Consider the following 23,523-nt stretch of genomic DNA (forward strand, 5'->3'; position numbering starts at 1 on the left):
AATAAAAACAGGTAAGTCCAAAGGTCAAAGTCCATACATGTCTTTATTATTACTATTAATATTATAGATATTATTCAAAATTATGCTCTTAATAAGATAAAAGAAAGCAAATGCACAACACGTGGACGTCATTCAGCGTCTGTTTAAATATAAAAACAGATATGAACATGGAGAATGATTAGAGGCACACGTTCAGAGAAATTAAAGTGCAGCAATCAGCACGTTCTGCATCAGGGACAGGGGGATGGGGGGACAGTGGGGACCAGGGGGGACAGAGTGGTGGAGGGTGGGACGGGGGTGGGGGGGGCAGGAGTTTGAAAGGTCTGACTGCATCAGTTACTTTTCTCTTGTAGTAAATATCATCAGCTAAAATAACACGTTCAGGTTTATGATCCGACAGCTTCAGTAACACGTCTGTTCTCCATCAGTCGGTCTGATGCACATCAGTTCAGTCTCTGACACTCAACACTCTGCGTCGTGTGAAATGTTTCAAAGAAAAAAAGTTCAATTCCATCTAAATCAAAATGCTGATTTGATCCGGAGCTTTCTGATAAACCATCATTTAGAATACAAAAACTGCTCTCCTCCTGCAGCAACACAAAGACCAGAGACAGACCAGAGACAGACCAGAACCAGGACATCAGGGCAAAAGTTAAGAACAACGTGGCGGACAGTGGGACATTCAGTGAGACGGGCTGTAGAAAAATATCCTGTGGGTTTGACATCTTCAGAGACGGATTAAAGCCTCTGTGGAGTTGGAGGAGGAGACAAGCATGAGATTAAAAACCCAGAATGAGACAGAAATGTCCCAGACGATGAAGCCTGGAGGACAAGGACGAACCCACTGTGGCCGTAACGCGATTGTGCTTCATGAAGCTACACACCATCATCTACCTCATGTTCAGGACGCTCAGGTGTGTCTGTAGCTGTGACAACATCAACGCTTTGCTCACGAGAAGCTGGTGGAGAAACACCAGGATGTCGACTGAATACAGCGTGAAATCATGAGCTGACGTCACATGACACCACCTGCACCCACCACCAGGTGTCAGACAGCAGCCAGCGTCCCCCAGTCAGACGCCTGTATGTCCCACACATCAGACAGGACTTGAATGCAGCATGTATTCCAGCTCTGTATTAAAGTAACAGACAGAAAATCAGTAACAGATCTGATGTAACATCCACAGGTTCACACCTGAACTAAAACCTGTTAAATTAATCCACACAAACAGAAACGGACCCACGACCCGAGCCGAGGAGCCGGGGCCGAGCCGAGGATCCGCGGCCCGAGCCGAGGAGCCGCGACCCGAGCCGAGGAGCCGCGACCCGAGCCGAGGAGCCGCGGGCCCGAGCCGAGGAGCCTCAGACTGTGAACTGGGTTCAGCAGCTGCAGATCTCCTGTACTGTTCATCCCTGTGCTTCAGTGGATTTCTTTTGCTGGAATGTGGTTTGACCTCTTAAAAAAAAAACTGGCCAACGAAGGAAACGGTCACAAAAAGAGAAAGAAAAAAAAATGGCACAATTTGGTTCTTAAAACCTGCTGATTCTGAAAGTTGAACTCAAACTAAAGACGCGGAGAAGAGAGCGCACAGATGAAGATCAGACCCATGGGCCTGGACTGGAACACACGTTCAAACTACATCAGGAACTTGGAGCGCTTGATTTGCCTGACCTGGAGCAGCAGGCGGGTGGGAGGAGCACTTTCAGATCAAACTGCCTGAAAACAATGGATAGAATAAGGATAAACACACTTCAAGTATTTAAACACATGAAGAAGAGACGAGGAGACGTGGATCCATCTGATGCTGAAGAAAAGGGAGTGAACGGAGTCTGGGAGGCGTCAGAGGAAAAAAAGTTTGGCGTGAACGATTCAGTAACTGAGGCTTCGTCTCGTTAGCCTTGTACTGTGTGTGGATCTGATGATGATGAGGAGGAGGAGGAGGAGGAGGAGGAGGAGGAGGAGGAGGAGGAGGAGAAGGAGAAGGAGGAGGATTTACTTCAGGAACTGCCTGTTTACACAAAGATGAGTTTTCTTTCAGATTCATTCAGTGTCAAACACTGAAAATGCTGCAAATGTCACCTGCTTCTGGAGAAACGTCGGCCTGACGTGCACCACACACCAAACCAACAGGGCTTACTGCCCCTGTAAGGGCAGGAAGGCAAAACACATAATACAGTGTTAAATCCAGCGTCGACTTCAGGAGCCTGAACGACTAAATCAGCAGGAGGGATTTTAAAATCATGAGACTGAGAAACAAGAGCCTGAATTCTGAAATCAAGAGCCGGAGTTAGGAAAATGAAAGATTAAACCAGGAGGCACGAACAAGCAAACCGTGTTTCCTGCGTCTCCCAGGCTCCGTACAGGTGCAGCTAAAAACACGTCATCATAACTGGACACGGAAACACCCAGTGGTGTCGCAGCCAGTCGGAGCCTGCACATGCTCAGTGTGGCTGTCGTCATAGTTACAGTTATCCACGAGTCTTCTTCTTTGCTGCCAATAGATCCAGCGTGTAAACAGCGTGTTTGGGGAGGCCGGTGGAGATCACAGATCTGTGGCCCACACTGCCCCCTGCCGGTGGCCACTTCCTCTCCCGTCAGTCAGACGTCCCATAATCCACAGCAGCTCTGACCTCACCGTCCTCTCCACCTTTCTCCGTCCTGATGAAAAGTTTCAGTTTGAAAACAACAGTCTGCAGTTCTGGGACATCGGCCTCGGCTGTGCCGTGAATTCAACACACCTCCACCCGTGGTCCTGTACAGTGAGGAGCGTTCGATCTGCTGAACTCTGCGGACCTGACGGGTGGATGGTGCAGCAGATAAACACAGAGAGGAGGCAAACTGAGCGTGCAGCGTTCAGGCGGCAGCCACACTGACGGCTCTGAGAGAGACAGGACTGACGTGTTGGGACACTGAGTCCTCTGTGGTTCAGGTGAGAGTTGGAGAGTTGGTTTAAAGTGTGGTTCAGCTGATTCAGCCGCCTGTGTTCAGTCGTACAGCTGCTCTGGGTGACGAGCAGAGAAGCCCAGCGCCGCAGCAGCGAGCAGAACCAGAGAAAACACACAGCACAGCTGGTTCTGACAGATCTCACACCAGAATGAATCAGAGGGAATAACTGTCACGTGTCACGCAGCTCGTCAGTGTGGCTGCCGCCTAACGTTACCGGACTCTGTGATCTGGATCTGAGGAAATAAAAAATAACAATAACAAAAATAAAACCTGACACTGTTGTTTTTTGTTTTTTTTTTGAAAGGGGCGGGACTTGCAGAGAACAGCTCAGGCTTTAGCACTGCGACTGGCCGGGCCAGCTGTCAGTCACATGCTGCTGTCCTGTAGGAGCGGCTCGATGTCCTCCGTGTCGCTGGTGGGCGTGGCCAGAGGGCCGACATTCTGAGCGTGTGCAGCTGCAGCGCCGCTGGACTTGCGGCCAGAGCAGGTCTTGATGTCGGCCAGTTGGTGATGCTCAGGGATGAAGACGGCGACGAGAAGAGCGAATAAGACGGCGCACGCTCCGAACAGGAAGGGAGGACCGGGGATGACGGACTTCTGCAGAGACAGGTAAAACATAAACATTTATTTTGAAAACTGGACCCAAAAAAAAAATCCAAAACAAATCAGTCAATTCTAAAACCTGAGCTGTCGCTTTCTAAATATTACAGCTACTGCACCACTGTGTCCACGTGTCGGGGCCGGAGCCGCTGCTTTACGTCCTGACGATGACTGTGGAGAAGCCTGTTCTCACCTGGCTTCACCTGGGTTACAGCAGCAGGTGAGTGAGTCAACAATCAGCCTCACCTTTGGTCGTTTCACCGTCTGCGGTGAAGAACCCAAAACACCTCCACTCTGATGGAGACCGCCCTCCTCCAGTTTTACCTTAGTTTACCGACAGTGAACGTAAAGAGCGTCCTCTGCTGGACCAGAGGACAAACTTCTTCAAACACCTGCTGTTCTTTTGTAAATCTGGATTTCAAACAGGTCGTCACAGTTTGAATCTTTAATCTTATCCCACTTTGATAAAGTAGAACCTGAAGCTTTTCCCCAAATCTAATGCAAAAATTCCAGCTTCCACTCGACTGGAGCCGCAGCAGTGGTGAATTGTGGGATACACGTCGCTCTGGACACTGCTCTGGAGCTGTATTAGGAAAAGTGTGAGTCAAGTGAACTGTGTGTTGGTATTTTTCTGGCAGGGGATGTGTGTGTACCTCTGTGTTCTGTGTGTGTGTGTGTGTGTGTGTGTGTGTCTCTGTGTGTGTGTGTGTGTGTCTCTGTGTTCTCTGTGTGTGTGTCTCTGTGTTCTCTGTGTGTGTGTCTCTGTGTTCTCTGTGTGTGTGTTCTGTGTGTGTGTACCTCTGTGTTCTGTGTGTGTGTACCTCTGTGTTCTGTGTTCTGTCTCTGTGTGTGTGTGTGTGTGTGTGTGTGTGTGTGTGTGTGTGTGTGTGTGTGTGTGTGTGTGTGTGTGTGTGTGTGTGTGTGTGTGTGTGTGTACCTCTGTGTTGTGTGTGGATCTTCCTGCCACCGGCTCCATGTCGTTCAGCTCCACATTGAAGAGGAAGAAGATGAAGCCGTAGAGAGCTGGACCCAAACCGTTACACAGCCCTCTGATGCCTGTGATCATCCCCTGAGCCACACCTGAGCACAGACACACAGCAGGTTATGAGCTTCTTCCTCCTCTGGTCTTTCTTTCACCTGCCCTACGTCAGTCAGTCAGGTGTGATTACCTTGCTGCTCAGGCGATGCACTGTGTGACACCAGAGCAGAGACTGCTGGGAAGGTGATGGAGGACATGGCTGCTACTGTTCCTGCCGCCCACATCATCCTGAAACGGATCAATAAGCTGAATATTAACATACTGAAGTATCAATAACTTGGATATTAACATACACAACTTTAAATATATGAATGAGCGACAGGCAGGTAATAATTTCATAGGACAGAAAACATAATAAACTGATATTGGTGACAACACAGTCAGTGACAGGACTCACCAAGGCTCAGAGCCGAAGCCGTACCAGGCCAGCTGGAGGAGCTGAAAGCCCAGACCCAGAAGAACCGTGTTCTTATTACCAATGGTCCTCATTAACACACTGAGGAGCAGAGTCTGAGAGACAGAGACGGAGACACAGAGACGGAGACACATTATGGAACTAATGTATGGTGAATGAATACAAAAGCCACAAACTCAGTAACATCTTATTCTCAGTGTTAGACAGAGGGGGACTGTAACACCTGACTGATTTTACACCACACTGTCACACAGCTGAACACGTCTTCATCCATCATACTCTGATCATCAATGTCCACCAACAGAACAAGATTCTGTCCTAAACATTTCAACAGCTGTTCAGTCAGACAGAAGTTCAGTCAGACAGAAGTTCAGTCAGACAGCTGTTCAGTCAGACAGCTGTTCAGTCAGACAGCTGTTCAGTCAGACAGCTGTTCAGTCAGACAGAAGTTCAGTCAGACAGAAGTTCAGTCAGACAGCTGTTCAGTCAGACAGCTGTTCAGTCAGACAGCTGTTCAGTCAGACAGCTGTTCAGTCAGACAGAAGTTCAGTCAGACAGAAGTTCAGTCAGACAGCTGTTCAGTCAGACAGCTGTTCAGTCAGACTCTGCAGGCCAGATTCTGTGACACTGAGCTTCTGAACCTTTTTAGGAGCGTGACCCCGATTTGAGGATGAGAACATATCATCACCACGATTCCCATTTTATGTTAACTTCTCCTAACCGCTCCAACAAATCCCCCAACACGGTGTCAGCTGGCTGCTTCTGTACCTGAGCGACGATGGAGAGGATTCCCACCATGGCGATGAAGGCAGCGATGGATGCGTGAGAAAACTCGATCACCTGAAACACAGAGACAGCTGAGGAGCTGCTGGTGATGATCACAGAACAAAACGACTGCTGCTTCAGAATGAATCGACACGGCGTCCTCACAGCAGAACACACCGAGCATTTACATGGTGCTGACTCTGAAACAGCTTTTAGAAACTGAGATCTTGTTTTCATTACATGTGAAGCAACATGTTTCTGTTCCACCACACACGTCGTCAGCTTAACAAACCGCTGCTTGTTTCCACATCCAGCACTTACAGGCCGTGTTTGGGAAAATGCTTTGTAGAGTGGAAACCTGGTGTGAAATGTAGCCACAGCCTGTGTACACACCTGTGCCAGCCTCATCCTGCACCTTACACTCATGCAGTGTAAAGCTGTATTCAGGAGGTGTGGTGTTCTGACCCCTTTGCAAAGGTTTGTTCATTTATTATAAAATACTCAGAGAAAAATCTGCATCTACAATCTTTATTTCAGATTTCCACCACAGGTGCTACAGCAAATACCAAAGGAAGTGTGTCTGTGTGTGTGTCTGTGTGTGCGTTACCTGTCTCAGGTAGAGGAAGAAGCTGGAGTACTGTCCGGCCTCAGGCAGGTAGGACAGGAACACTGTGACGCAGATCAGCAGCACCGTGGTGTCTTTGCCCACACGACGCAGAGACTGAACACACAAAACACAATCAGCTGTCAGTACAACTCATCCACACAACTGTCAATCAATCAATCAATCAATCAATCAGCTGACATGTGGCAGACACAGTGCGGCCCTGATGGGAGCTCAGCCTGTGATCCTGGCAGAGTCAGTTCCTTCCATTCAGCTGCTCTGGTTTTAGCAGCTTCCTCACAGATTATCAGGCTTAAACACCCACAGGTGTGTGTGACCTGTAGGTGTGTGTGACCCGTAGGTGTGTGTGACCCGTAGGTGTGTGTGACCCGTAGGTGTGTGTGACCCGTAGGTGTGTGTGAGCTGTAGGTGTGCGTGACCTGTAGGTGTGCGTGACCTGTAGGTGTGCGTGATCTGTAGGTGTGCGTGATCTGTAGGTGTGCGTGACCTGTAGGTGTGCGTGACCTGTAGGTGTGCGTGACCTGTAGGTGTGCGTGACCTGTAGGTGTGCGTGACCTGTAGGTGTGCGTGACCTGTAGGTGTGTGTGACCTGTAGCTGAGCATCATCCATAAATCATTTTACTTCCTTGAGTTGTTATCAAATACATTAATAAACACTTAGATCTGATTACAGCTGCGTTATAATGTTAGAGATCAGTTCTTAAATGTTTATGTACTGATTGTAACAGAGTCAGCGCTGTCTTTTTTTTCTGGGGATTCTTTGTGTGACCTCTGACCTCTGACCTCACGCTGTTATACTGTGGCGTTTTATTCTCTGTGAACTCACAGCGAAGGGGTCCGCCTGCTCCCAGGAGATGGGGAAGCCCCAGGACGTCAGCCTCATCTTGTCCGGCAGCGACTCGGGAACGACGAAAAACACAAAGGCGATGTCGGCCACGGCGATCACCGTGGCAACCAGGACCACCAGGCTGTCTCCATACTTGGCCGACAGGTAGGCCCCGATGGCCGGGCTCGTCACCAAACTGGCTGCGAAGGTCGCTGAGACCTGATGAGACACAGAAACATTACCCACAATGAATAGAACTCACTTCTCTCTGCAGGTATTTCCCTCAGTGCTGCTGAGAACATGAGAACAGCAGCTCAGACACTCTGACTCTCATCTAACCGTGTGCAGCCTTCATCAGTCACATGATTATAATGCTGAGCACTTCCTCCTCAGCTCAGAAACCTTTTAGCACCATGTTTACTGTCTGCTGGTCTCTGAGCCTCCACATGAACCACACAGGTAGCTCAAAGACTCTCTGCACTTCCTGACCTGCCTGTGACCCTGCAGATCTCTTTATAATGGCAGGAAGCTCAGTGAGCACAGAGCAGGTTCTCCATTATTCACTCACACAATATGACATTACAGTAAGAACACGCCCGGCGCTGCTGCTCCATTAAGTCAACATGACTTTTTAACATTCAGGTGTTTGTGTTTGAATTGTGTATCTGTTAAACTGTGCTGTGACACAGCTTAAGTCAGCTCCTGCAGGTCTGGCCCCCCTGCTGTGTGAAGCTGTAGTTACCAGGCCGTAGGCGGTGCTCCTCTCGTGTTCCTCCGTAATATCGGCGACGTAGGCGAAGATCACCGAGAAGGTCACAGCGAAGATCCCTGAGACTGAGATCAGAGCAAAGTACCACCTGCACACACAGACAGGAAACACCAGGTCAGATGGTGGGGGTGAAATGGGTGTTTCATGTCATCGACTCGGTGAACTGAGCTGCAGGAAGAATAAACCTCGTGTGTCGTGGTAAAACTAAAAGTTACTGCCATGAAAAGGAAACGGACAAATATTTAAACAAGCTGTGAACGTGGGGAGACTGAGCTGAGTCATGTGTTCAGTGGTCAGAGGAACTACTGTCACTTTAAATCTGCATTATGTAAAACATCAAAATAAAATTCCAGCCATCTTATGAGCTCCTGTAGAGTCCGAGTTAAAGTGACAAAGACTCGGTTGTTGGTTTGGGAAACGTGGCTCACAGACCATGTGACTGATCTCAGGCGGAGACAGCTGATATCAGCTGATCTCACTCTGCTGCTGCACAGTCTGCAGCCTGAAGTGTGGCAGCTTCAAACATCCTCAAAGTCTGAAAATCAACTTTAACCACGAACTGAGACGCTGACATGAAACAGGCGTGTTTTTAAAGAGTTGATCCAAACTGAGATCTGGATCTCACGTGCTGTGTCTGTGTAACCCAGCGCCTTCAGAGGGAAACAACAGGATATTCAACACCTCTGCTCACGTTTCACTGCACATTTCTTAGAAATACACGCAGCACCTGCTCCGTGCACCTTCCATGAAGGAAACAATGAACGGTAACGGAGAGCAGGACGGTTTTAGACCATCGGGAGAGTCAAGTGTTTCCACGCTGCGGCTGGTTTCTGGTTCTCTGCTCTGCAGCGAGCAGGCTGATCCTCAGCTGCTCACATGATCAACATGATGAACATGTGACGGGTCAAACTCCAGCAGGCTGCAGCAGACCCTCCACCCTACCACCTGTTTATATAAGTACACACTGAATACTGTGGGTTTTGGACTGTTCTGGACAAACAAAGACATCTGAAGACACCACGTTGGAGTCGAGGACTATTTTTCACTATTTATGGACATTTTATTCAAATTCATAATTCAGAAAAACAATCAACAGGCTAATCAATGATGAAGCTGCAGCCATGTTCACAAACACGCCAGCCTCCACAGACACTACAACACAGGGGACACATCACCTGCCAGCACAACAGAGGAAGCAGGAATGAATGAATGAATGAATGAATGAATGAAGAGTTTGCACTGTAACCAGATCCAATCAGACGTCAGAGGATCAGTTTAAATTAGTTCCAGGAACAAAGTGATTTCAGCAGAACTGTGACGGAGCAGGACAGTGAGGCTGCCGTCTGATCAATGAGCTGTAACAGCAGCTACACCTGCTCCACGTCTCACAGCAGGAGCCGGATCACCAGCTGCTCGCAGGTTCACACGCAGCCTAACCTCCGTGGTGGAGGAAGCACGGAGCAACTACCTCTGCTAACTTCAGAGGTCAACTAAATGTGGAACTGGCCTCTGAATGAATGAATGAATGAATGAATGAATGAATGCTTTACTGTCATTGTATTTGAGTACAACAAAATTTAAAAAGTGCCTTGTTTGAACAGTGCAAACATAAAGGATTCCATTCACACAGCCGCCAATATCCACAGTCATACAGCTGTGACTGGCACCACAGGCCGATATTAAGCAAGGTCGGATGACTACAGGCGTCTCTCGCTTGAGAACATGTCCTCTCACACACACACGCACGCACGCACATACATACACACACGCACGCACGCGCGCACACACATACACACACACACACAGATAATTACTGTCTCACCAGGGGCTGATCCTCATGAAGGGGATGGGGGCACAGGTGAAGAAGACTGTCATGAGGAGGAAGGACTTCCTGCCCCAGATGTCTGACAGAGCCCCAATCAGAGGAGCTGACAGGAACGACAGGAAACCCTGCACAGGTACAGACAGAGGAAAAGTCTCCAGATGAAACACTAACTGTTTTAATTCCAGTGGTTTCCAAACCTTCAAACCTCTGCTGGTTCCAGGTTCTCGAACGTGACAGTCTGCAGCTTTCCTTCTCACGGTTACTGAGCTGAATTATTTTGGGAATGTTCTCTGATCAGGTGACTTTGTACTTCAGGAAGCTGTGATGGACATTTTTCACTGTTTTCTGATGTTTTACAGACCAAACAGTTAACAGAGAAAACAATTAGCACATCATCTGATGATGAAAATAACTGTTAGCTCTGGGACCATTTTCTTCATGCACGTTTACATCTTGCCACCACCAGCTGTTCTTCTTCTACTGTCTATGAAATATTTGGTCTCATTTTTAATTCTTGTTTGTGTAATGTTTATATTATTTATCATCTCCTGTTGGAACGTGTGGCTGAGTCCTTCAGAGTTATATGTTAAAGTCGATGCTGTGAAAGGTCTTACCTTCACTCCCTGAACCAGGCCGTTCATCAGGAAGGTGTGCTGAGGAAACGTCTCATGGAGAACCTGAAACAACAACAGCAGCAGCAGCAGGTCAGAGCTGCAGCTCTAGAAAGCACACACACACACACACACACACACACAGCTTTACATTTTCACTGCACTCTGATTTATTTAAGTCAGAATTCAGGCGTCCACGTGTCTGTCAGTCTCTTACTTCTCGTCTCTCGACAAATGACTGTGGACCATGTTAAACAGGATCTTATGATGTACAGTACAGACATTACTTAACACGTCTATTACACATATATAACATACTGTGCTTCTATTGATACAGACTGCGACACATCAGCACTCAGACCTGCAGAGTTTGGCTGCTGAAGGACAGACAGATAAGGACAGGACGGGACAAACTGTCACCCTGACTGAGGTTTCACACGGTTCAGTCACAGCAGTTTAATGAGGCTCATTTCACCCTGGAAACAAACTGATGGACGGCAGGTGAGAGACATTAAAGCAAAACATCCTCAGTTTCATCTCTGTGTCCAGCACAGAGACATGTCCAAGAGAAGCATGTCCATGACTGTTCACGGATTCATTTCAGTTAATTTATTCAATTGATTAAAAATACAACACAAAAGTTATTCCCATCATGCATCAAGTGAATTACCTTATAAAACAGTAAAACCAGAGTCCACAGCAGAGACACTGGATCAACCCGTCTCCTGCTGAGGACATGGCTTTGTTTGACTTTGCTTTAACTGTTAGATTTGTTCTCCACTGAAGCCTGAAGCTGAGCAGCACTGTTTGCTGTGTCTGCAGTTTGACAGGTTTGGATGTGATCCCCTGAAGTTCAGGTTCATGAACAGAGCCGGATCACCCACTGATCTGGGTTGGTGGTTCGGGCCTGAGGTGACGGACCGTCAGACACTCAGCTGACTGCTAACGAAGGGAACCTGGCTGAACTTTTACTGAATAAAACAACGCGTGTTGATGTGACTGTCCGGTGCGTGTTTACTCACGGTCAGCATGGGCGTGGTCAGCAGCCCCCAGGCGAAGAACTCCAGGAAGATCACCACCACCGCATGAGTCACTCTGGCTCGGCCTCGGACGGGCTGCGGCGAGAAGAGAAGAGAGCCAGAGACATTAACTATTCATCTGTGGGGATCAACTCGCTTCCTGAGCACCCTGACAAAAACTAATGACTTCTAATGCTGCCTCTTATTACAGCTTCCACCAGCAATTTGTTCATACCTGAGGACTGTACCTCTGACCTTTGACCTCTGCCCTGCTTCTTCTCATTTTGATGAAGACGTGTGGTACTTTATCACTGTTCTCATTTTAACATGCACTCAGGGCCGAACGATTTGTGTAGGACAGAACACTGCATCATACCATTAAAACATTAAAAGCCATTATTCTAAAGGAACTAAAAGAACCATCTTTGACTGTAAAAATCCTTAACTGTGTAAAAAAAAAAAAAAAAAAAAGTTAAATAAAATCTCCCGGTGTGTTCGGCTGCTCTGATCATCCGGAGCGACGCTGCTAAAACACGCTGGAACTGTCTGTTCGCTTCTTCGGGTCTGAGCATCATTCTCACACTTCTCACCGGAACTTCTCCGTCATGCAAACACCTGTGCTGATTCTTCAGGTGTCGGTATAAACTGCTCGTGTCTCCGCTGGATGTTGCAGCTTCAGCGCGACAGGTTTTGCACAGTACCTGTTTCTGCTGCTCGTCTGCGGCCTCAGAGCCGAAACGCTCCCAAATGAGCGACGAGCTGTTTTTACTGGGGATTAAACGCCGTAACTCCGCTTCTGCTCCAGCTGAAGCCGTTTGACTAATGAAGCAGCAGGTGGAGCAGGTGACGCTGATTGCGTTAGCCTGACCTGTGCACGCGCAGCACGCCGCTTCTGACCGGTGAGCTCGGCAGGTAGGGAGACGGCAGGTATGTGTAAAATAGCTGACACAGCAGATCCTGGGTCAGTCAGGAGCACTGCAAAAAGCCGCAGCTTTGGCGATCACGTGATCGCAATTTAGATCAGTAAACGATGAATCGATCAGTCCTGCACGCGCTGCATCAGAAATGTAGAAGCAACAGGAAACCAGATCTGCAGTCACATGGAGTAAATGACACAATAATACTTTTATATTATCACACTATTATTTCATTACATTATTAGAAATAATATAATATATTATGCATATAATATGCATCATGTACTGCAAAAAAAAAAAAAAAAAAACTCAAATTACTGTTAAAAGTTTATTCTGGTATTTCTGAACAATGTCCATAAAAACAGGACAGTAGGGACATGGCCATGTGGTTTGGGTCTGTGTCTGAAATCACTACATAAATACTGTAATGGGCACGACACTTACTGGACACCATTTTATTTTAGTGTAAGTTATTGGCCTCAAAAAAACAAACAAACAAAAAAACAAAACATCTTTGAGTTTTGGACAGTTGGTGAGACAAGACGAGACATTTGGACACGTCACTTAGGACTTTGTGATCTGTATCTTTTATCATTTCAAAGGCTGCGACTTCTGGTTACTTAAATTATTGATTAATCTACAGATTATTTTCTCAGTTAATCGATCGATGAGTCGGAAATGACTGTCGTGGTTTCCCACAGCCCAAGCTAACATTTCCACATGTCTTGTTCTGTCCAATCAACAGTCCACGACCCAAACATGTTCAGTTTATAATGACATATGACAAAGGAGAGCATTACATCCCCACATGTGCGAAGCTGGGAACATAAAGTTCTGGGCATCCATACTAATGCATAATAATCGATTGAAGTGATATATAACTGCATTGAAAACCTTTGATACTTCCGGTGCATTTTCCTGATTATATTTACATACTTTAACTTTAGTACCACTGTCAATGCAGGACTTTACTTGTCACTAAGTACATGTATACTGTGCTACTGGTACTTTTAGCGAGTACTGACTTCTTCCTCCACCACTGACAAACTATCTCCAGGTAACATCCGAGTCCTACACCTCTACTCTCCAAACACAGAGGAGTCAAACTAACTAAGTGTTAATAACTGAGGTTTACCTAAAGTAAACGTGAGCTAACTGGCCGACCAAAGGACTAGCTAGCTAGTTAAAGTTAACTAACTAACACGGAACTGCCTCGGTTAAGCTAACCCACTGAATTAGCCTGCTAGCTTTAATCTACGACCAGCGACGGCAAAGAAAGGAACTTATCATCTTTGCTGTTTTATAAGCGTCTGTTCATCACAGTCCGGCCGCCGCCAACAGTTCGTCTGCGTTTCAGATGGACGTTTCCGTGCTGAACAGCATTAGCCGACAATGCTAACCGAGCCAGCTAGCACCCCACTTACCGAGCTCCGGACCAACATGATGTCGTTGGCCTCGGTCACTGTTTTCTCCCGGTTCATCTCACATCTTGCCGTAACGATTTTCACATCAGGTCCGTGTTGGCCGGCATCGTCCTGAGGTTTCTCCGTCTCTTCCAGGGTGTCCCGCTGAGTGAATTATCGCTACGTTTCTGCTGCGCTATCATGAACTTCGGCTAAAGTCGGCCGGGCTCCGGAGCGGTAAACTGTGGCGGGGGCTCGCTTTCGTTTTTACCTAAATTCCTCAGCTCTGATTGTAATTTAACAAATTTTCAGGTTGGCTTTTGAAACCAGGGTCTCTCGGGTGGGCGGCGCGGTCTCCTCGTGTTCATCAATTATCATTTACGTGTGATAAACACCGCCCTAACAGGCTATCCCTGAAATCAAATCGAACGCATTCCCCCCCGCGCTGCTCCCAGATCAGCTTTTTTTCAGCTTTAACTCACCACTACACAATGGATAGCCAACAGATCTGACCCTGGATCAGCACATGCGTTGACAGTCGTTCCTTATCTTTGAAACGCGCCGCCTGCTGAGCCGCCGCCTGCACTACAATGCAGAGAGTGTTTTATTAACTCGGCGCCGTGTGCGCTGCACGGAGTCGTTGTATTTATCGTCTCAGCGCGAAACAAAGGCCAGATACCGTTCGTATTGAAACGGTTCTGCTGTCGCGGCTCCGCCTGTGAGAAAAACAGGTCAACAGAGAGTCTCAGTATTTAGCAGGAAGACCCAGCAGCAAACCGCGCTGCCGACACTCTCCGGATCACTTTTTCGCAAGAGGGAGAAAGGCGGGACTCGGCAATGCAAGAATTTTTGGCTTCAATGCAAACCTGCACAACAACCAGCGTCAAGACAGCCAGCGTAAAACACCACACATCCGGCCAGAGCTTTTTAAAATAAAAGCCTGTTTGATGATTTGAATAAGAATTCTACTTTAAAATCAGTTATGAATGAATAAGAGTATAATAGTTTTTTTTTCAAGTAACTGAATTATCATTACCAAAATCAACGCCCTACTTCTCTAAAAGTAAACATAATGTGTTGTAGTAATTTACCTATAACGTTATATCGTTAGGTTCTGCTGGGTTGCTCTTTTCTGTACACACATCTACTGCAAATCTGTCCATCCTGTACAGAGAGCCGTCTTTTGCTGCTCTTCTGAATATCTGTGTCTATCATAAGTTCGTGTATGCCACTCACACAGGGGTCGGGTGTTTAGTTGTTTCGTAGAACGCCAAACATTTTTAAAGGAAAAATTCGCATTGCATCAGTGTTCGTGCTTTTATTTTGAAGGGCGATCTGCCTTGTTTCCGCCCGCCCCCCATCTTGCCGCAGTTAACTTGACGCAGCGGATAACCAAGCGGAGGCAGAGCGGATCAATTTGGAGCCACGGCGGTTGATCGGGATTATGCGGCGACACTGATTGCTATATCGGTAAGAAACTGCGGCCTCCGGCGCCGCCGACCCGCCCGGTAAACGGCCCGTGTGTCCGCTTCGACGGTTTGCCGCAAAGCAGTTAGCTTAGCGCCAGTGTTTTTCAGCTAACAGACCTCCCCTCTCCCTTTGTTCGCTTGCGCCTTTTTTGCACCGATGCGGGTTTTGTAAATACTGGCGCAATATGGCTGCCGCCTGCGGGCTGTGCGCCAGTTACCTGTGCTGATGTTCGAGTATTTGGTAGAGTAAGCAGCGGGGCGGGGTGTGTGGGGGTCATTTAGTGAGGAGGGAAAACTGTGACCTCTGGCTGGTCATCTTCATCATCTTCATCATCAACCAAAACAACCAGCAACTCATCACCGCAACACACGAGTCAGGCCTGCGCTCATTGTAAAGTGATGTTCACTGTGTGTGTGTGTGTGTGCTGTCAGGTAAACTCAGGTGAGCTGATGACCGGATGGGGCAGATGCTGATGATGCTGCCTGTGTGTTTGTGTGACGCTGAGGCGTCAGGTGTTGGGTGGAATCAGGATCTGCGGGTCTCGCTCTGACTGGACTTTACTGAAAAAGTTTTTATGTCACCTCTGACATGTTTGCGTGGAGCTGTTGTTCCAAACCTCGGATCCTGTGTGAGGTTTTTACGCCTCAGATAGACGTGTTATTTCTGATTGGCCACTGGGACATGCTGACAGAAGTGTCAGTCTGAAATTTAACTAGTGCAAGCAAAGTATTTGTATTTGTATACAGTAAAGTGAATCTCTTTGGGCTTTAGGCTGTTGGTCGGACACAGCGACACATTGGAAGGAAACTGGGATGACTGGTTCACTGACGAAACTGTCGATGGATTAATGGGAAACAAAATCAGAAGATTATCTTCTACTGCAAACAACCGTCAGCAGCAGCCGCACGCTGAATGAAATGTAATTTGGATGTTAAGTGGAGTTTGGCTGCTAATGAGTCGATTCATCAGGAAGTGGATCAACAGAAAATCAGCTGCCACGAATCATTAGAGCAGAGTAAAGCTTCAATGTCCCAGAGAAGACAGAGCAAAAACAGTCAGTGACACACACACACACACACACACACACACACACACACACACACACACGACCCCGACAACAACCTGCACCAAATCAGCCATCGAGGTTCTGGATCAGTAGAAGATTAACTGAACTTAAACCAGGATCTTTGGCTCAGATGAAATAATAAAACATCACATTGTCCTCTCAGGTCTTTCCAGTATGTTCTATATTCAGATGAACTGACAGGCTGCTGTAGATTGTGTGGCAGATGAAGTGATGATGAACATAATCTTCAGTGGCTTCCTGGGTCACTGCTGAGGAGGCGCAGGGTCACGGTGCGTTTAATGACCGAGCCAAACAAACCTGAGCTTGTTGTTGAAACTCATCAGCCATCGTTTCGTTACGTGTTTGTCTGTCACACCATAACATGAAAATACGTGAAAAGCTGCACACATGTGTCGATGGAGTGAATGTACGTCGTTTCCACCACTGCTGAAAAAAATCTGCAACTATTCTGATAATCGATCAATAATTTAGATTGAAGAAACAGGAAGCAGAGAACGGCTGAAATGGAACTGTGATGATTTTCATCATTGATTAATCAGCTGATTATTTTCTTAGTTAATGAATCAGTGATGTTCAGCACGAACCTGGAACCAGCTGACTTTTTTTTTTTTTTTTTTACTTGAGAAAATGACTGAAAGGTGAATCGATTATCAGAACAGTTGCTGATCTGTTCTCAGGTGATTGATTCATTGATTAGCAGACTGATCATTTCAGCTCTTGTCCTAAATAATGAATTGATTGACAGGATGTTCTGTTCACCAGCTGTAAATAGAGGGATCGTTTCAGCTCGTCGTGGCGGTTCTCCATGTTGGGTGTGTGTCTGTCTCACGGTTCGATACCCGGCTCCACTCCAGTGTTAATGTGATGATGCTGAGAGGAGCAGATCTTCCTCCCTCCATCATGTCAGGTCCTTTAACAATCAGCTTCACCGCCTCAGATCTTTAGCTTTAATCCCTGGCGTCAGATCTTCACCTCCTGCTGTGTCTCTGGCTTTAATCGTCTCCTCTCTGGTCTCAGTCTGCTGGAACCTGGTCTGAACCTGGTCTGATCCTGGTCTGATCCTGGTCTGATTCTGGTCTGAACCTGGTCTGATCCTGGTCTGATTGGAGCCTGTGCTGCTGTGGTGTAGTGTTACTGCAGCGCAGCATGTTTCGGATCAGCTCCTGCAGCAGCAGCAGCAGTCGGTCTGTGGTTTGTGTTGCAGTTGTGGTTGTTGTTGTGCAACCTGCAGCTTTTCAGAACTCTCCTTTGTTTATCTGTGATCTCATCGCGATGCAGGCGTAAGGATCAGGTGTGATAGTGCTTCTGTGTGTCTCAGAGGGAAAACCGTCCTGTCAATATCATTTCCTCCGTTTCCCAGCAGCCTCGGCTGCGTGGCTGTGCTGTTGTTGCGTCTGTGACCTTGTCAGACAGAAGTATTTCTCTGGTTATCAGTGGATTTTTCCCTCTGCTGCCTGTTGGATTAAAGTTTATCCTGATTTTTACTGACATGCTGGTGTTTCTGCTCCAAACAGAGTTATTATTCACACGGTCTGTCACCTGACGGTGACCTGTCACACTGACAGAATGAGGAGTTTACTCCGAGTTTATGATGATTTTTAACGACAGCGCTCAGCAGAATTCACCGACGTGTTCTGGACTAAAATCATTTGTTGTGATCCATTAATCGATTAATCGGTTGATCAGAAAGTCACTTTCATCATTTCTCTGGTTCCAGCTCCTCAGACTTTCTACAGAAATCAATATTCTTATAAACCAAACTGATTAATTGATTAATCAATAACCCTAACGCTTCAACAGAAAAACAAACTGCAACTAAACAAACTAAATAAAGTTTCTGACGTTTCATATGATTAACCGATTAATCATGTTTTTGCAGATTAATCCATAACGTCAGTGCAGCGCCGCACCTCCTGATTATTTTCATTATTGATTTATCAGATTTTTTTAAAATGATTTGAGCTGTAAAACAATCAGAGAGAGAAAACTTTCTGAAAGTCCACAGTGACGTGAACATTTCACAGTCTAGATGTTCAGAACCGGAGGCCGGAGCTGGACCTGGACTCAGGTCACGTGTTTCTGACCTGGACTCAGGTCACGTGTTTCTGACCTGGTAAAAGTCCGTTAATGGATTCAGTTTTCTAAGTGACCGTGCTTCTCAGACGTTAGGAGGATTTTCTATCTGTGGCTTTTATTTCACCGTCTGAAGAAGTAACGGGCGGGCGTTACATACAAGACACGATCGATCACTCAACAGAGAAAATAATCCTCAAATGAATCGACAAATTAAAATAATAATAACTGATCCGTTTCAGTCGCCCGCTGGTTCTTATGTTCCATCATTAAAACACATCCTTGTGTGAAACAACGCTGATGTACGGGAAGCATGAAGGGACAAAACATCGTGAGCCTGAAGCTTCCTCACGTGAACACATCAAACCAGCGGAGCGTCAGAGTTCGTGGCGTCCGTCCTCCTCCTCCTCGTTACTGGCAGCGACAGGAGACTCGGCTCGGGTTCACAGCAGGAGACGAAACGAGACTTTGTTCCGGTTCTGACCAGAGTTCGGTTCAGACTTGTTCGGAGGGAAAGCCGCGTGGAGCGGACTCGCTCATTAAATATGTGGCGTTTGTTGTGTGATGTTATTACTCGGCTCCTCGGCTTGACTCTGCTCTCAGGGAGGATTTATTCCAGGCTGTAAAACACTGAAACCATGAACTGTTTTTCTGATACATATGAAGGTAACATGTTAGTGAACCTGTTCTCAGCCAGGTGAGTTACCTGTTTATCCATCACGTGTGTTTCCCTCCTCAGGCTCAACACGCCGTTTCCTCATCGAGTCCATCGGCTGAGACGTCGCCTCAGGCTCCAGGTGTTAGTCTGGACCCGGCCTGCATGCAGCGTGTCCAGGGCCCGGCCTAATTCCTGGTGCTCCTTCTTTCCCACCACCTCCTCCCTCCTTTCCCTACCCTCCTCCCCCCTGCCCTATCCTTCCATCCTCACCCCCTCTCACTCACACACACACACACAACCACCCAGGCCTGGTGTCACACTGCCAGCCTCCCAGCATTTAGCCCAGACCGGCAGCCTGGCTGGCTGCCCTGTACAGGTGGATGAATGAAGACCCCATTCAAGAGCCCAGCGGCCCCGCGGCCCCGAGCAGACGGAGGTGAGAGACTGAAGACGTCACACACTGAAACACACAGTTTGAGACAGAAACAGAAGAGTTCTCCCAGAGCTGAGGACAAGTGTGACACTCCCAGGATGCATTGCACCAACAAACATCCAGTCACAGAGCTTCATGTTCTGATAGATAGATTCAGATAGATATTCTGAAGCAGAGGCTCATGGGTATTGTAGTGTTTTTTTGACTCAAAGAATCATAAAGAAGTTTTCAAACCCAGAAGCAAACACAGATGGAACATAGAGGCCGATGAAGTGATGATGACCCCCTGACCTCAGCTGAGAGAGCGTCCTTGAACGCACCACCTCAGTGCAATAGGTGTGTGAGATGCTGAATGTGTGTGTTTGTGTTTCAGGACATTCAGGCGTCTCTGCAAACATGATGAAGAAAAAGAACTCGCACAAGTAAGATCAGAGCCACATTCTGAGCTGTGGGTGGGGCTCCTCTGTCTCTTACCTTTATTCTCTTCTTCCTCCTGTTTGTCTTTTTCTTTTCTTTGTTTCATAATTTTTGGATTTTGTCTTCTTTTGTCTCTGCTGTTTTTTTTTCACTCTTCCATCAAACTTGTTTCTCTCCCTCTTTTCTTTCCTCCTCTTCTCTTTGATTTGACTCTTTGTGTTCTCATTGCATCTCTTCATTTTGTCTCCTCCTCTCCATCGTCACCTTCTCCCTCCTCTTTTCGTTCTTCCTCTCCCTGCAGGAAACAGAGGACCAGTGTTGGTCCCAGTAAGACTCTGGCTCAGCCCAGAAGGAACATAGTGGGCTGCAGGATCCAGCACATCTGGAAGGAGGGCAGTAAGTTACCTACAGCACCTGCACGTGTTTGACAAACGCTATGAGAAGAGTTTCCTTCAGGAAAAAAAAATCCAGGCTAAACTTTGAGAACGTGTTGGAGTTCGTACTCGACAGTCAAACGTCTGATCAGACGTTCAGGCTCTTAAATTGTTCAGAAAACATTTTTTATTCGATCGGGGACACGGTGTTTGTTCGGACACGTCCATGAAGCAGAAAACCTCCTTTTCTTTCCCGTGTTGCTGATAAATCTGAGCATGTTTGCTCCTCTGCTTCCTCTCAGGTAAGTCGTCTCAATGGAAGGGGACGGTCCTGGACCAGGTCCCCGTGAACCCCTCCCTCTACCTGATCAAATACGACGGCTTTGACTGCATCTACGGCCTGGAGCTGTACAGCGATGAGCGGGTGGTGGGGCTGGAGGTGCTGCCGGACAGAGTGGGTGAGGAAGGACACAAACCACAGAGGGACACAGGGATGAACAGCTGGTTCCATTCTGATTAAAATACGTGGACTCAGGAAGATCCAGCACTTACACGTCTTTTAGTCAAACCAGAAACAAATGTTTGAGAGAACTGGTCCATTAGATTCTGATCACTTAGCTGCATGTGTCTCTGCAGACATGTTATTTACATATGTCAAAATCTAAACCTGTGGATCTGATAAGGGGTTTACTTGTGGTTGGTCCAGCTCCGGCCCGTGTGAGCGACTCGCTGCTGGCGGAGACGATGATCGGGAAAGCCGTGGAGCACATGTTCGAGACGGAGGACGGACCGAAGGAGGAGTGGAGGGGGATGGTTCTGGCCCGGGCTCCGATCATGACCTCCTGGTTCTACATCACCTACGAGAAAGACCCCGTCCTCTACATGTACCAGCTGCTGGACGACTACAAAGAGGGAGACCTCCGCATCATGCCCGACTCCAGTGAGTGGAGCTTTGACTGTGTTCTGATTTGTTGTGACTCTTGTGTAAAACTCAAGGTTCGTGTTTTCATACCTAATGTGTCGGCTTTTCAAAATAAGAAAGGAAACAGTAAACAAAACTTCTGTAAAGTAACGGTTTCCCTCCGTCTCCCTCTGCAGACGACAGTGTGACGGCGGAGCGGGAGCCCGGCGAGGTGGTCGACAGTCTGGTGGGCAAACAGGTCGAGTACGCCAAAGAGGACGGTGGGAAGCGGTCAGGTATGGTCATCCACCAGGTGGAGGCCAAACCCTCTGTATACTTCATCAAGTTCGACGATGACTTCCACATCTACGTCTACGACCTGGTCAAGACCTCCTAAGACCAGAAAACCTGGTGCAGGACACCATAGAAAGACTTACCAAGTCCTGCCTAGATCCACCAAACACGCCCATCAAGGACCCCCCAGTGAAGAAAAACCACAACTAGGGTTTAAAACATCGGGAGACTCACCACGACCTGTGGAGACGCCGGAGACAGATGGAATCCATTCTATTACAGAACGCCTTAAAATCAGGAAAAACCACAAGCAGAACCCCTTCGTTAAGACAGGAAACTACAACCCAGAGACACGTCTTCAAACCCAGAGACAAGTCTTCAGACCCAGAGACACGTCTCCAGACCCAGCATCACGTCTTCAGACCCAGAGACATGTCTTCAAACCCACAGACACGTCTTCAGACCCAGAGACACGTCTTCAGACGTCATTTATCATTGACCTTTTTCATCTGATTTCTTTAGACTCTTTTAGGACGTTTGCTCAAACATTTGCTGAGGCACAAAGACGACCAACGATCTGGTGCCGTGTGGAATAACTGACACCTGAACCGGCAGGTTCGACTTTGTGGTGATGACCATCCAACCTGTGGCTGATACAGCACCAATAAATCTGGCTGGGTGTGAAAACTTGACTTGTACAACCTGAGACATCCAGAGGTCTGTGAGGACTCGATCCTGAGATCCCTCAGGCACAACTAAAGGTCTCCTGAGTAAAATGTCCTTTGTTTCAGATTCAGGTCTGAACACATACAAGTCAACAGAAAGATCCTCCCCCTTTTCCTGAAACCCTGTCAGACTGTTTGAGACCTCCCCCCCTGTGTGAGGACGGGGTACAGGTCTGAGTCTGGCGGGGTTAATGAAGGGACAGGACTTCAGGAAGACAGAAATGTTGACCGGGGCCCGCAGACTGTGTGAACCATCGTCTGTCTCCATCTGCATTTATTGAAGGTGTTAGTGGATGTGAGGAACATATATCCAATCACAGAGCATTTATTTACTGACCCCGCCCCCCTGCAGGTCACCTGTAGACAAACAAAGACTCTGATTGAAAAACTGTGAAGGACACTGTGGACATACCAGAGGACACGGACTCTTTTCCTTTTCCATTCTTTAAACATTTGTCTGTTTCCTGTCTGTGTGGATTCCTACATTACCCATAATGACTTGAGGTCAGGCAGTCGTGGAGGCTCAGGTGTCCAACGCACGTGCTTCTAGAGAAACGTTCTCATTGGTGTTTAACTGTTCTCATCCTGTCCACCGTTTGTCTCCGAGGTTCCCGCCCAGATCCAGTTTTAGCAGGAAGACTAACGATGCTAACAGGCTATTTTTAAGTAAAACGTTCCCTTCTTTTTTTTTATGAATCATCTAAACGGAGCGTGTTCATTGGTTGTTTTCTGTTGAGCAGTTCCCAGATTTCGACATGAGGGTTTTTAAAGCTTCACACTGCAGCTGACGTTTTACGCCGCCATTCAATATTTTTAAAGTCGTGCCAAAAAGAAAGCAGGAAGGATAAGAAGAATTATTTTGACAAATTGCATATGTTTCACGAAGCTTTCGTGGGTTCTGGTCCGGATCAGAGACAGAACAGTATTCTGGGAAATCGTGTTTAACATTAGAATGAAAACAGTGAGTAAAGAGCAGGTTATTCAAAGGTCACATACGAGCCCAGAACACAGAGAATGAGAGCAGTAAAAACATGTGTTCCAGATGTTCAGTGCAGGTTTACTGGGTTTCACTGCATCTTTCTCTTATGACGTCAGACTTCTGTGGTTTCCTTCTTCTGTGGCTGCAAACGCAATTGTTCAAAACTGTTTCTAACACAATAAATCCATGAATAAACAGTTAGATGTGATCACAGCTGCATTACAGCCTGTTCAGAACCTGGGGTTTACCTGTGAGACTGGACTCAGGGGGGTGGACGTCCGTCTCATCAGCAGACCTCCATGTTGGAATGTTCCTTTAACGGCCTTCATCCTGAAGTTGAATGAAACCAAA

The 23,523-nt window shown here is 47.3% G+C and overlaps 2 protein-coding genes across 2 annotated transcripts in view; one reads left to right on the forward strand and one right to left on the reverse strand.

Moving 5' to 3' along the window:
- Positions 1–24: 24 nt before the first annotated feature.
- mfsd14bb (major facilitator superfamily domain containing 14Bb) lies at positions 25–14,452 on the reverse strand. The gene is made up of 12 exons (XM_041041675.1): positions 13,783–14,452; positions 11,445–11,537; positions 10,426–10,488; positions 9,809–9,936; positions 7,960–8,074; positions 7,218–7,436; positions 6,374–6,487; positions 5,770–5,841; positions 4,984–5,096; positions 4,717–4,814; positions 4,485–4,627; positions 25–3,544 (listed from the first exon to the last, which is right to left on the reverse strand). Exons 1-12 carry the CDS (start codon positions 13,837–13,839, stop codon positions 3,314–3,316), a joined length of 1,446 nt encoding a protein of 481 aa, XP_040897609.1. The 5' UTR covers positions 13,840–14,452; the 3' UTR covers positions 25–3,313.
- Positions 14,453–15,117: 665 nt separating this feature from the next.
- Positions 15,118–23,523, forward strand: part of spinb (spindlin b) — a 10,076-nt gene continuing 1,670 nt past the window's right edge. Inside the window, exons 1-7 of the mRNA XM_041041691.1 lie at positions 15,118–15,231; positions 19,131–19,485; positions 19,856–19,904; positions 20,201–20,295; positions 20,576–20,731; positions 20,980–21,213; positions 21,372–23,523. The exon at positions 21,372–23,523 is cut by the window's right edge and continues 1,670 nt beyond it. Coding sequence (XP_040897625.1) covers positions 19,434–19,485; positions 19,856–19,904; positions 20,201–20,295; positions 20,576–20,731; positions 20,980–21,213; positions 21,372–21,571 — 786 coding nt within the window. The 5' untranslated portion in view covers positions 15,118–15,231; positions 19,131–19,433 and the 3' untranslated portion in view covers positions 21,572–23,523. The remainder of the gene's footprint in view (positions 15,232–19,130; positions 19,486–19,855; positions 19,905–20,200; positions 20,296–20,575; positions 20,732–20,979; positions 21,214–21,371) is intronic.

The sequence above is a fragment of the Toxotes jaculatrix genome, chromosome 7 (genome assembly GCF_017976425.1).
Source record: "Toxotes jaculatrix isolate fToxJac2 chromosome 7, fToxJac2.pri, whole genome shotgun sequence".
Classification (NCBI taxonomy): domain Eukaryota; kingdom Metazoa; phylum Chordata; class Actinopteri; family Toxotidae; genus Toxotes; species Toxotes jaculatrix.

Excerpts from the sequence above, each read along its gene's own strand:
- mfsd14bb (XM_041041675.1), bottom strand. The coding sequence starts at position 13,839 with ATGAACCGGGAGAAAACAGTGACCGAGGCCAACGACATCATGTTGGTC. Across the intron at positions 7,437-7,959 it reads GGAGCACCGCCTACGGCCTG|GTCTCAGCGACCTTCGCAGC; the intron begins GTAACTACAGCT and ends GTGTCTCATCAG. Across the intron at positions 4,815-4,983 it reads GGCTTCGGCTCTGAGCCTTG|GATGATGTGGGCGGCAGGAA; the intron begins GTGAGTCCTGTC and ends GATCCGTTTCAG.